This window comes from Mugil cephalus, chromosome 18, assembly GCF_022458985.1.
Source record: "Mugil cephalus isolate CIBA_MC_2020 chromosome 18, CIBA_Mcephalus_1.1, whole genome shotgun sequence".
Taxonomy (NCBI): domain Eukaryota; kingdom Metazoa; phylum Chordata; class Actinopteri; order Mugiliformes; family Mugilidae; genus Mugil; species Mugil cephalus.
Window position 1 is genome coordinate 15,696,087 of NC_061787.1, and position 13,867 is coordinate 15,709,953.

Here is a 13,867-nt window from a genome sequence, read left to right on the forward strand (position 1 = left end):
ACCTTTGTGTTATCCTGCAGTTGTTCCTGCAAACGGTCTCAAGCAGTCCATAATTAATTCTATTTTTCATTAGATGTTATTTTTTAGGTTTGATCATAATTCTCTTTATGTTCAGCTCATTTTCTGGCTGGGTTTGATCCTTCTTCTTTTATTTGTAATTATTTTTCAGGGGTCATATTTAAGATGATTTAAAAAAAAGTATTTCAAGACAAACCCAACAATTTGGCAAATTTAGTTATAACAGTAACGTAATTTAACGGGCTGCAATTTGTTTTTCTTTAAGTGTCAAAAAAGTGAAATGTCCTCTCATCCTAAGCACAAGGAGGCGGTAGTCCGCTCTAGCCGCAACACAACGAAGAAGAAGAACACTGTTGCTATGCGACGGCGCTACAATACTCAAACCAAGTGCTCGGCCCCAACTAACATTATTAGAGCTAGACATTTCTACTTCAGGGCGTCCCTCAATAATTCTCTGCCCGCATCGTTTATTCTTCACTACAGGTAACTCGCAGTTGTTGTTTTTTCTGCGTAATTTATGTTTGCGATTAATGCACATGAGCTGTTGTCAGTTTAAAGCTTTGTGATAAAAAAAAAAAACCTTCGCGATTAATAACGTAAAGTGTTTTACTCATTAAATGCTCTTGACCATTTGTATCTACCATGGTTGGTAATTTTTTCGCAGATTAATCCATTGTTACTGACGTTTTTTTTTTTTTTTTTTTTTTTTTTTAAACTATACTTACTTATTAGCTCTTTTTATCATACAGGAACTGTTTGTTACCATCAAATACCAGTATTGGATTTTGAAGCATATTGCTTTCACGGTCTTTACCTCATATCAAACTACTGCAGCAGCCAAGTTACAACTAGGGCCCCGGAATTAAATTTGTGTATTAATGATTTTTTTTTTTTTTATGATCAGAGTGGATAGTTATTTAGTTGCCAAACATTTGTCACGTATATTGTTTGCTAATTGGACTATATTGTAATGTTTATATTACAGCCATGCCTCTTCCAGACACATTCTACTGTGCCGAGCAAATCAACATGCCTCCAGAGCTGCCTGACATCCTCAAAAGCTTCACTAAGGCAGCCATCCGAACACAGCCCAAGGATTTGCTGCTGTGGTCTGCAGCGTAAGTCTTAATCTCCATCAGCAGTGTTTCGAGTAGAGGTGTCATGGTGTTTTATTCCAATCTAATTCTCTCAGATAGTGTCCAGTGCCCACAGTGTCTCCAGGCAACATCTCTGTATGACATGCAAGGCCCCTTTCACCTGTACATGCCACATCTTTACACTGACTGGCGGTAATTAGATCTCTGGGGCTTCCATGTCATGTCATCGGGTAAACTGACTTACTTTTCAGAGTCAAAGCACAATGAAAATACTAGATGAAATTAAAATATTCAAGATGTTTTACCCCTAAGGAATGGGTGATCCTCTGCTATTTTTTTTTAACCAGTGTAGCTTAGCAGTGTTTACAACTAAAGGTGGTAAAACTATTCAAGTGTCTCCTGGGTTATAAGGTGAAAGACATGAAGTCATTGTTCAAACTGTGATAAGCTACATTGTTGCGCACATCAGAGTGATAGTTTACTGTATGTGTGCCAATAACTCTAGCTCACTTTTAACTGGATTTAACTCAGTTTGAGATGTTAGCTCTGTTACGTCCCAGCTCGAGAGGCGCAACATAAAAGTGGAGACACATGGAGTTTCAAGAAGTATTTATTTTACAAGAAGGGACAGAAAAACAGGTGAGCCATGGTGAGCTTTTGCAATGGAAAAGTCAATCCCCGGCCTCTTCGACAGGCCTTTTAGTCAGTCTTCTCAGGTGTGGCTGATTAAGGTGATTAGGCACAGGCCGAACACACCTGTATAGCCAGTGAAAATGCAGAGGGCGTAACACCTCCACCCTCAAAAGGGATCCTCCAGGAGCCCTGAAAATGAACAAAAGCCCCTCTGCAATCATGCCCCATGGTTCAAGAAAAGCAAATATCGATGCCCTTACAATCACAAATTTGACACCAGATACAAAGACACTGTGACCCATAACATAGCGCGTAGTCACAAAAAAAAATTACTTAAACCAAGTTAGTAACTTAAACTAAGATTAGCAACAAGTAATCTTAACACAGTGAACTGTCCTCACCACAGCCCAATGGTCACACATGCAATTTACAAATACAAAAAAGCCAACACTAAAAGGTCACAAACACAAAACAAAGCACCTGCATTTGCTGATGTTCACACAAAACTGCTCCTTTCAGCTCACCGAAAATATTCCAATCTTGATAAAACACACAGTAAAACCAAGACCAGTGAGTTCTACCACAGGCCACCGCAACATTAGAGGTTGTTGCTCATGGATTGACTTCCCAGAACTTATCTGGTTTCCTCTCTACCTCAGACTTTACTTCTACCCAACTAGTCCTCAAATAGTCTTCGTCGGCTTTCCCGGGCACGCCAGGGGCCACCCCAGGGTTACCACACAAAAGTGGTGATGGTCCCACCAACACCCAGAGGCTTCCTACACCAGACAAGTTCACGTGTCAACATGAGCAACAACTGACCTCTCAGAAAAACATGACAGCCACAGCAATTTAAGCTTCAGGTAATCTCTCTTCTCACCCCAAGAAAAAACTCTGGCATACAGTCTCCACAAAAAAAAAGTCCCCTATTTATGTTACGTCCCAGCTCAAGAGGCGCAACATAAAAGTGGAGACACATGATGGAGCTTCAAAAAGTATTTATTTTTACAAGAAGGGACAGAAAAACAGGTGAGCCACGGTGAGCTTCTGCAGTGGAAAAGTCATCCCCCGGGCCTCTTCAACAGACCTTTTAGTCAGTCTTCTCAGGTGTGGCTGATTAAGGTGATTAGGCACAGGCCGAACACACCTGTATAGCCAGTGAAAATGCAGAGGGCGTAACAAGCTCTGATTGTTTTATTATTTTTATATAGTTTTATCCTTTTTTATGTCTGTGCACAGCACTTTGTCTTCCCACCATTTTTGTTGTTTGTTTGTTTCACGATTTTAGTCTTTTTATGTCTCCTAATACATGTGTACAGCACTTTGGCCAGCCGTGTAGTTTTTAAAGAGCCTTATAAATAAAGATTGATTGATCGATAGATCGATCGGTAATAATGTGTGTCCTCACCCAGATACTTCAGTGCGCTCTCTAAAGGAGAGTGTCTACCTGTGAAGGATAGGCTGGAGATGAATGTTGCCACCCAGAAGACCGACACTGGGCTGACACCAGGTCTACTGAAGACCCTCCACAAACAGGTATATTCTCAACAGCAGAATCGCAAATCCCTTTTCTTCACGGCAACAAATATAATATTAGAGTAAACAATGGTGGATATTAAACTCAGTGCAAGTCATCATTTAATGTTTAAAACATCCTCGCAAAAGGCCAGGCCGTACAGTTGAAGGCCATAAAAGGTAAGTTCGGAATGATTTAAATAGTCTTTTTCTCCAGGCGGCGGTGATGCTGTTTGCCCATGAGGACCATTAAAGTTGCATATTATTGTAAATCTATTTTATCTCACCTGGAGCATTTGCTGGCATCTTGGCGTGGTGGATTCATTAAAAGAACTGAATAATTAATATTTCCTTAAAGGCCAACCGTCTTGTGAAAAGGCTGTTCTTGTGTGTGTGTGTGTGTGTGTGTGTGTGTGTGTGTTTTTTTTAATTATGTAACAATTTAAACTGTGTTTACTTGAGTAAACTGGGGGGGAAAAAAAACAACGAAGAAATGGCTATTGACTTTATGGCCACAAATCTACAATAGAGGCAAAATTGTAATGTTGTTTGGGATATTAGTGCCAGTGTTAATGCACCAGATAAAGCTACCAGCTTGGAGAGGGAATAAACTTCTTACAGTAAGCATCGACACTTGATGTAATTACGGAGCTTTCTACGAATCTATCAAGTATGCACAGTTGCCAGGTTCTCCAGCTCTAATAATTTATTTCCGCTGCAAATAATAAATGGCTCCTAATTTTATGCAGTCATCTGGAAAAGCAGAAAACTTGATTTTATTCCCTCCTAACTTCCTCCTTTCCCCACTCAATCACAGCTGTCCCCCTCGCAAACCTGCAGCAAAGAGGAGCTGCAGACCAAATGGAAGGGTCTGTGTCTACCTGTGGATCAGCTGGAGACCCTTCTGTCGTTGGGCGGCTTCGGCTCAGATATCGACTGGATGGAGTTTTTTGCACTGAGCTGCAGCGCTCTAGGAGGGGTGAGGCATTACATAAGGCCAGATATAAATGCTAATACCACTTTATACCACTTCCTTTGAGCCGAAAAACCCTACTGCGAGGCCAAGCACAGCTGGAGTTTCTCAAGCGGCTCTGTGTTTGTTCATCTCACAGTCTAGCCTCCTAGTCGTTTTTTTTTTTTTTTTTTTTTTTTTAGACTAGATCCAGACATCCGTGATCCAGACTCCTCCATCATTGTCCCCCCGGCTCCGGAAAGAATGACTGGATAAATCCTTCTCTGACTGTGTGTGAGACTTTGCAGTGCTGTTAAGCCGACGGTTTTGCTTCAGATGCAGAAAGCGCAGTCGAGACAGATCAAAGAGAATTTCTTCAAGCATTGAGGACTTTTCGGGAAATAACTGCAACATTAACAACATTATGATCTCAGTGGGAGCTGCTGTGTGCACGGCTTTGACCACATGAGGGCAGTCTTGTTCTATATCGATTAGGCAGTTTTTTTTATGTTCCGTTTTTTTATTTATTACAGATTTGAGCATGTCAGTGTGTTTGCAGTGTGTCTTTGTCATGGGAAGCGATTGACCTTGAACGCTGAATGTGTGTGTTTGTATAATTTTCACTTGTGTCTTTCAATACTCTTTCCCAGACTCTTATGAGTTCTCTGAAGTTTGCCTGTGAGATCCTGACGGAGGATGAGGAAGGTGGGGCCGCCAGGATCCCGTTCGAGACATTTTCCAAGCTCTACACCTATCTGGCTCACATCGATGGGGACATGTCGCAGAACCACATCAACAACTTCCTCAGTAGTCTGCAGCCACAAGTGTAGGTGTCGTTTGTGTGTGTGTGTGTGTGTGTGTGTGTGTGTGTGTGTGTCTGTGTCTGTGTCTGTGTGTGTGTTTGTGTGTGTGATGTATATCTTTCAGTCTTGCATTAAGAGGAGGTACTTAAGTGATGGCAAATGAGTCTGTTTTGTATGCATCACCAATAGATATGCTAGCCATTTCTCTTTTTTTCAATCGGCATAATTACTATCCTCATTTGAGTCAGTTCTCTTTGGATTTAGCTCCGGTAACATCTTGTAAATTTACTCTTTTGTCACTCATCGAGGTCATGTGACATCTACTAGTCAACTTAGTAGCAAGTGGACTTTCTAGATTTCATTCAATCTTTTCCCAAATTTTCATTAATACTCGGCCACTTCAGTCACCTCACAAATCAACTAGCGTTTCATTATGTCAATATTTCATGGTATCGCTACATCCAATAAACACTTTAGCCTTTAAATTTCCAGCACTCTACTCATGCACAATAGATCAACGCTGGAACTATTAACTAAAACTTCACTTCTTGTTTGATGGTGCATAGATTGAAAGATGTGTAAAGATACATTCAAAATTGCTAAAAGTGAAGAAGCGCTACCAATATGTTTTTTTCTGCAGCGAGGCACTGGATGTACTGAACCCTGCTTTGGCTGTTTCTGCCAGTCAGTGTCAGTTGTTGGCTAAGACGCGCAGCCAGTCTCAGAGCTAAGCCAGTTCCCTGTAGCCTCAGATGAAGTTGTGAGATTGCGATATTCACTGTTATGAAAATCCTTATGCTGCTGAGTGGAATCTGTTGCACTGATACACTGGTTTTCTCCTCCGCCCAACAGCAACAAGCAGAACGGCATGATTCAAATTTCCAACTTCTACATCGGCAGGAAGTGAGGGGAAGAAAGGAAGGAAGGAAGGAAGGAAGGAATAGATAGCAATAAAATGACAGGCTTCGATTAATAAATGGGCCCACTAATGCTCCTTCAAGCACAGCTGTTGCTTCATTGCTAAAAAAGTTAGTCTCATTAATTGTTAGCATCAGACACGGAGGCTAATTATTCTTCATTGTCCAGCTGAACAAAGCTGAGACAGGTTGGGATCTTTTAATGAGCAGCAAGCAGAAGCACAAAGCTGCCTTACACAAACTGTCAGGTGGAGTGTGTGTATTCTTTTTATTTCCCGTTCGCCTATGTCTGGGTTAGCCAAAGTTCATTTATCATGCATACAGCCCGTCAGCCAGCAGCCTCGCCAGTCTGCTGCGGTATTCATTTTGCCCAGCAGATGAAAAAGAGCAGAGGTAAGGAGATAAGCACTCAGGGCAGCTGGTGTTGCGAGACTTTTGTTTGGTTCGCTCTTCTGTGCAATATTATAAAACGGGCAAATGGAAGTGCGCGCTCAGACGCGGTTATTACACACAACCGTCGGAGGCAAACACACGTAGCACCGAACACCGAAATTCAGCAAAGAAACATTAGACACATTAGTTTCACGTGCCAGCATGAGAATGTAAATTGTGGTAGATCACAGTGCCACAACATAGTCTACTTCCTTACCAACATGTTTTTTCTCTTATGCGCACACCTACAAAACTCTCCGTGTCACTTTGAGACTGTTTCATCAGGCAGGACAGGAAACAGGATCAGTGGGAATTCACATTTCCTTCACAGTTGGCAGTAAGTTTAAGAGGTGGAGGACACACACACGCACACACACACACACACACACGCACACACACACACACACACACACACACACTGAAGCTTGCAGGACTTGCAGACTGCAGCTGCGGCCAAGTCAAACGGGATTGGAGTCAGATAGAATCCTTGATAACCAAATGGTGCCAAGATCTCCACCCGTATGACACAGCAGAGAAGGAATTTTATCTTTCTGTGGACCCCAGAGTAGAACTGAGGTAAACATTTTGGCGAAAATACGTCGTATTTATCGCAATCTGTGAACACGTTTATTTTGGAAAATTCTCAGCGCGAGCAGTGGGTTCTGTTCAGGTGAAGTCTGAGACAGAGATGAGATTGCCGTCAAAGATTTGGCATCGCTGCTATCAAAACAATTCCATCCATTAAACGACTTAATTCAGAGATCGAGAATGCAGATGGTCCAGCTTGAATTGCAAGTAGAAACACAAAATTTAAAACTATACTCAAATATTTAAACATAGTAATATTAATGTGCCCAGAAACAAACATACACAGATGCAGAGTGATGTGTTTTTGCCTACAGAACCTTTAACGGAAACCCACAAACCCCTTTATAGGAAGTCAGGGAGATTAGCCATAGCGTTTTTCCCCAGAAAGTCCAAGACTCATGGTCTGGTATTTTCCAGCGACTTAGTAACTGGCATTTGCAAAACTGAATATTGCTGACTCATGAAACACAGGCATAGAGGCTACACTATGCTATATGCATTCATTCAGACGACTGTGAACAAACACTGATGCTTGTATTAGTATAAGGGGTGGGAACTTTGTTAGACAGTGGACACATTTGTACCGTGTCCATCGAGGGCAAAAAAATCACCAGATGTCTTTTTGTTTTTTTTCAATGTCTTTTACCACCTTCACTCATCAACATAGGTTCATATGTCCCGTCTCACAAAAGCAAACTGCAAAGGGAAACACTGTGTTGACTCACATTGATGAATTAAACAACTAACACAGGTAAATGTATTTTTATGAGATAATACTCAGCATTGTTCCTTCATTTCTAATGAAATAAATCTAAATGCAAATAAATAAATAAATGCATGTAAGTACAGTGGTCAGACGTAGAGCTCCAATAACGCAATCCCCCTTGTTTTAGGACTTTGGAACATGGAGAAAAACATGATGTCATTACAAAGATGTCAGTGTTTTAGGAATCTCAGCTCCAGGGTGGACCTTGTTGCGCAGCCATGACTCTTTCTACAACCTTTGCTCGTAACATTATATCTCCAGGGACTCGATGAATGTTGCAGAGCAGTGCAAGAGACAGGAGAAGACAGTGTAGACACGAAGGCACTCTCTTAGCCTGCATGTGTAGCGGTTGTGTAACCGATTTCAGGGTAAGAGAAAAGGGAAAACATGATTCATGGTGTATTCTGTACAGTACAGCTGTGCTCTATCAGTCTGGAAATTACCGTCAGGCTTGGCTTTTCCAATCACGTCACTTTTTGTCGAGAAAATAATAGATAGACAAATTATTAAGAAAGTCAGCAGTGATAACAGAGAAATGTTCACTGGTTATGCTGTGTATGTGCGGCTGCAGTTTGTGCCATGTTTGTCTAACATATCTAACATGTGCATGTTCCAGGGAGCTTCAGCATGGCATGATAAAACCTCTGGACTTTATCTACAAGGAAGACACGGACCCAACTCCCTCCGCTACGTCCAATTTTGCCAGAGCAACCTCGAGAGCTGAATAAGGACCAAGAAAGACAGATGTTGTAAAACAAGCTGTCTGTTCAGCGGTGAAAGCAGATCCATTTCCTGTTTGGCTGCTCAGAAATGCCTCCTTCACTGTACACACTGGAAACATGAACTATAGAATGGATGTAACCTCGCTGACTTCCTCAACCCTTCACTTGTCTTTCACACCGCAATCTTCAGGAAGGATGACAAGCACTTGTCCATCAAGTGAACACCCCCAAAGAATTTTCTTTTTATTCTACAGACAGATTAGGTTAGTAGAATTATGGAGAAGCCTCTCGTAGAAAAACCAACAGACTCCCCCCCCAAAAAAACAATCAAACAAACAAAAAAAAAAAAATACGTTGAAGCCAAGATAAAAAAAAAAGGAACTCTTAGAGGAAGTGTTATGAAAAAAACTAAAAATGAAAGTCATCAACAGGAAAGTCCCATTGCTTGTCAGAACTTTCCAGGTAGAATAAATGTCTAAGACACATAGCCTATTAGACACTACTGGCATCTCTTTTTTAGCACTCACCAATGAGGACAAGTCCCACCAATGGGCATCTGTGTTGGCAAGTGTGATTTTGACAAAATAGGAATTTATTTTGTATCTCAGATTATTCTTAGAAGCGCCTCAGCACTGGTGCTGGGATGTGGTCTTGTGCATAATCAAAGTGGACAGAGTACCTTAGGTCATGGCTAAGGTTTCTTAAGCTCTTATCCCTTTAGGGTGAGCCACAGACAGTGTCGACATGACTACACTCCATGATCAGCAAATAACATGTCGTCAGTGTTTGTGTAATTACTCTCAGTAGGGGGAGACAAACGTTCTGTGCTATAGCTTAAGACACCTCTGCGCTGCCTTTTCCACTCTTGCTTTCTGCAGTGGATGTGCACAGAGCCTAGGACTTAGCCTATAAAAACTGTCTTCTGCTGTTCTATATCCCGAAGACATTTCATCACTCATCTGTTCCAGTGCTGCCTTCAGAGAGATCGTGGTTATGACCTGGTACAAAATCTGTGAACTCTGATCTTGTTAAAAATTTCCACTCAAAGCCACAAGAGCAGGTCATTCATATGGAGTTCACTCATGAATATGACTCCATTAGAATGCACACTAACACTCTTCCAAACTAACTCAGAGCTTCAGATGTCTTCAGGAAACCTTAAACAAATCCAGCTGCCTTGTTTTAATCATGTTTTAAATGAACAGCTGTAAGTGTTAGTGTATTGACTATTGCTCATTATCCATGATGCTAAAATACTATAGTCATTAGTGTGATTTCTGTGTTGAGTTTCCTTGTGTCTTTCAAACAATGGTTGCAGGCCCTTATGGAGTGGGAGTAGTTCATAAATGTTGCACAGCCTTATCTGTATAAGATGGAGAGTATGAGGCAGGAGGAAAGGTGAATTTTCTCTGCTTGTCCGGTCGCTGACGGACAAGGATGAGGAAATAATCACAGTTGTTAAGGTCAGTATCGTTCTGACGTAGTTAAATATCTGGATCCAGATTTGCAGTGAGGTCATGTGCACGGCTGCGTACAAAAGAACTGACATGAGTTCCTCTGCAGGAGGACTTTTACCTTGTAGTGCTTTGTTATGTTGTCACACTTATCTGTTATTGAAGGACACTTGCGTTGTTTAATTCCGTGTTATGTTTTTGTGTCTATTTACAATCAAGACTGATTTTGTCTTCTGCGTGAATGTCTGACCACATTTGTGGAACACGCTGCTAATAAATGAAGTCGATTTATCCAGGCTGTAGTTGAGAATTGTTTTTCTACACATGAGCACACATTCCAAAAAGAACTTAATTAAGGGCCATCGCTGGCTGATTAAAATTAGTTAATTACCACTTGTGGACTATTGAATTTCTCCTATTCAACTGGGAGCCAGAGCTTTAAGTGTTGCCCTTCTGAGCAGACAGTGTCGTCTGTCCCGGTTAGTTTTCATTAACTGATTATGCAATAATATCAAGAGTTTCTAATCAAGCTATTAATAATCAGCGCACGGGGCCTGTGCCCGTGAAGAGGAATAACAACATTTCAAGGCAAATCTTGGACGTAAACAGTCCTGTTAAAAACCCCTCACATAAACACTTGATTTTGGCTGCGTTTGCACCTCGTTTCTCACACATTCACAAACAGTTCAGTGCTTGTGTCCAGAGGAGGCTCATAGAAGATCTTTGTGCAGGACTGCTTCTACATGCCACAGAAGAGAGCACGATGTGTGTGGGTGTTTTTGGCTGTTTGTGGTTTTAGGGGGGGATACATGAACGACTGGAAGTAGGTGAGGATACTGGAGCTTGTCTAAACCTTACCAGCAGCAAGGCCAGCTTTTGCTCCTGAGGTGCATGCGAGAATATATTAGTTTCTGATCAACCTTTGCCCTTTTAAATGGAGTAAGTTTCAATTCATTGCATGTGATGATCATGTACTGTCAAAAATGTTAACCATTATATCAGCATGAAACCCAATTCATTACTCACATTCAGATAATTATGTTTTATAACAAAGAAAGATTTACCAAATTGTATCTTATATGCAATATGCAAACTAGGTACTATCTAAGCACTGATCTGCGTAGATTTGTATTTTGAATATTTTCTTTTTTTGCAAAATAGCCCCCAGAAAATTAACCGTATGTTGTTTTTTCCCCTCTTCCCTTACAAGAACATTTTGCTGCTTAACTACGGTGACACTTTCCCTCATGTTCAAAGACACATTTTACACAACCGCTGTGAAGTGGCATTTTGGTCGGAAAGCGTGTCCCACAGCTTGTCCACGTTTGAGTAACTCGCGCTCGTGACTCATACTTATCGAGAATAGAATAAGATTTGCAGTTCTGCTCTCCCGTGGCCATCATTCTGCTTATGACTGATTACATAATCTGCAAACAGAGCTGCGGCAGGTTGTAAAAATGCTTATGCAATATGACAGAATTATTGTGCTGACTGCATGTGCAGCGAGCCGGGCTGGATGTGGGTCACCAAGCAGGTGCAGTCAGGAGGAGCTGCTCTTTAATCTTAAGTCAAACCTGCGTGTTAAAATTTAGCTGTGCTGCGCGCACCTTCGGAGCTCTGCAGTAACGATTTAGCGGATCAGTGTAAACTTCACTATCTGCATGACACTTACACGCGTTCACAGAGAGCCTCCAGTCAGCTCACTCTGATTATCTGTCCGAGGGATTAAGATTTTTCTTCTGAGCTCAGGTTGAGCTAATGCAATTGGGTGTGCGAGGGACGGCGCTGTTAATGTGCTATTTGCAGCATGTCTAAGTCTCATATGACAACAAGTGCACGTTACAGAATGTGAATATATTTCCAGTGCATCCCAGGGAACAGTGCAAATCTGATTTGTGTGGTGCAGCAGAATGTTTGGGCTTGGACGCTCTATGTAGCGCATATGGGGAAGGGATCTCGGATCAAGCCTTCAAGTCAATGCACATCTGCCACTCTAAAGTGTCCTTAACGGAAACATAAATTTTCCAACAGCTGTGGTGCCGACTCGAGCCTCTGTGTTTAAAATAAACCTACGAGAGAGCTGAAGGGTTCCAATCCTAAATCAATCATCAAAATCTCCTGTGTCAGTGCTCATCACATCCATATTGCCGGGGTTAAATGAAGGCCCTAAACTTATGAGAATCAGTGCTTTAATTGAAATCGCGATACAGCTGTTGAAACACGCCATGACAAAACAGAAGAACAAACACTGACGAGGCGGGGAATAATATAAAAAAGACAAACGGCTTTCCTAAATCAAGTGCTTTGTGCAATACTGAAGCATTTAGAACATTGACGAATCCCTAATGGGCTCTAGTTATCCAGCTTTATTCCCTGGAAGACACGTTTATTGCCAAGCATTGTTGTGCCAATTTTCTTTTTACTAAAAGTGAGTTGTTGGTTTATTCTACTGAACGCTTATGTGGATTAGTGTTGGAAACACAGAGGGATGGATCAGGACATGAAACTGGATCACATCTCTGAATGTCTTGGCTGTGTTCACACCTGTGAAGCTAGTGTTTGGAACGCCCGTGACGTACTTTAACCCCGGGTGTGAGCCGGACCATAAATCATGGGTTGGGCTACACACTCTGAATTGCGTCACATAGTTATAGCAAATTCTTAAAAACCTATTCGACATAACAGTTTTTTGAAGAATGAATTGGTTGGGGTCACACAGATGGCTGCAATGTGCTCTGACACAGCAGCCCTGCAGTAAATCCTACTACATGACAGCTGTACATGGTTGTTTATTTTGTCATTGATTCACATTTGAGATATTTCGTGGTTTCGTTGAACCGTATCGCATTGAGATGAGAGTAGACTTCCATACAAATGTGATAATACATTAGATATTTTAACATATCCCCAATAAAGTGGGTGAAAAATATTAATTAATCATAAAGAAAAATGAAGATAGTTTACCATCAATTACTGGTGTCTTTGAGTCCACTGTGGCTTGACCGCCAAGTGAAACTTCACATATCTCTCCAAGTGCCAACACTGACAGTCACCCACACAGCAGCAGGCCGATACCATAGATACCAATAGAGATTGCGGGGCCACGGGAGAGCAGGGCTCTCAGCTGGGTGTAGATGAATATATCACAATAATGGGTACACACGGGGACTGTTGTGGACTTGTTTTTTCCACAGCAGCTGATGTTGGCAAATTGATGTTATTGAATCTGGCCTGTCAGAATATTGTGGCATTTGAACACCACATACTTCGGTCTAAACTCTGAGAAATTGCGCAGGGGCAATGGAAGCAACACAAAAGATTATTTGGCAACGCCAAGCAGAGCACATCCAGTGGAGATTCTGCTTGTGATATCAGTTGTTGCACAGTGACGCAAATACATTGGTGGCTTGGTGGTTCAGTGGATTCATTTTCTTCAAAACCTTGGATTGATTTTCAAGGAAAAAAAAAAAAAACTGAAGCCACATGCTTTACTTCTTTGCTGAAGCATTGCTGTTAGGCCAAATTATTTTTAGCGCAGGTTTCGGTTAAGATTTAAAACAAGCTTGTCATTTTTTTTTTCTCTCACAGGATGAATTTTCCTTCAAATTAGTATAAATTTTCCAGAGATTAAACACAAAAGTGCACACGCAAGCCAAGTCTTAATGAGGCCCAATCTGCGACTGTTATCTGGTCTGGATGGTGGCCAAGAAAACGAAAGAGATGGAGGTGGCTGAGCAGAATGTGCCAAGGCTGTTTTTTTTTTTTTTTTTTTTTTTTTTTCCTTTTATAATATATATCATCTCAGAATCACACTAGATATGATCTTGGAAGATATAACCCGTGTGCACACAATCATCTTCATAATGAAAATCCTTTGAATGCAGTCTGCCTCATTAGCCTGAAAGCTGGTGTGCCTCTATGAGTTCGCAGTAGAGTGATGCTTTGTAGGCATTCAGATAAAAATGACTCA

At 41.4% G+C, this 13,867-nt stretch overlaps 1 protein-coding gene across 3 annotated transcripts; it reads left to right on the forward strand.

Annotated features, from left to right (window-relative positions):
- The first annotated feature begins 349 nt into the window (after window positions 1-349).
- Window positions 350-10,188, forward strand: ropn1l (rhophilin associated tail protein 1-like). 3 transcript variants are annotated; one of them, XM_047568417.1, is made up of 7 exons: window positions 350-501; window positions 1,004-1,136; window positions 3,161-3,284; window positions 4,081-4,242; window positions 4,866-5,041; window positions 5,659-5,778; window positions 5,871-5,959. In XM_047568417.1, the coding sequence occupies exons 2-6, from the start codon at window positions 1,006-1,008 to the stop codon at window positions 5,747-5,749; spliced, it is 684 nt and encodes a 227-aa protein (XP_047424373.1). In that variant the 5' UTR covers window positions 350-501; window positions 1,004-1,005; the 3' UTR covers window positions 5,750-5,778; window positions 5,871-5,959. The 3 variants fall into 3 exon arrangements, with proteins under 3 accessions (XP_047424373.1, XP_047424372.1, XP_047424374.1); XM_047568416.1 differs by lacking the exons at window positions 5,659-5,778; window positions 5,871-5,959 and adding an exon at window positions 8,338-10,188; XM_047568418.1 differs by lacking the exon at window positions 5,659-5,778 and having other exon boundaries at window positions 5,871-5,969.
- Window positions 10,189-13,867: the final 3,679 nt, after the last annotated feature.

Bases quoted from the DNA above. Each gene is read 5' to 3' on its own strand.
- ropn1l (XM_047568416.1), top strand. From the start codon at position 1,006: ATGCCTCTTCCAGACACATTCTACTGTGCCGAGCAAATCAACATGCCT. The intron at 1,137-3,160 runs GTAAGTCTTAAT...GTCCTCACCCAG, and splicing joins TTGCTGCTGTGGTCTGCAGC to ATACTTCAGTGCGCTCTCTA. The intron at 5,042-8,337 runs GTAGGTGTCGTT...TGCATGTTCCAG, and splicing joins AGTAGTCTGCAGCCACAAGT to GGAGCTTCAGCATGGCATGA.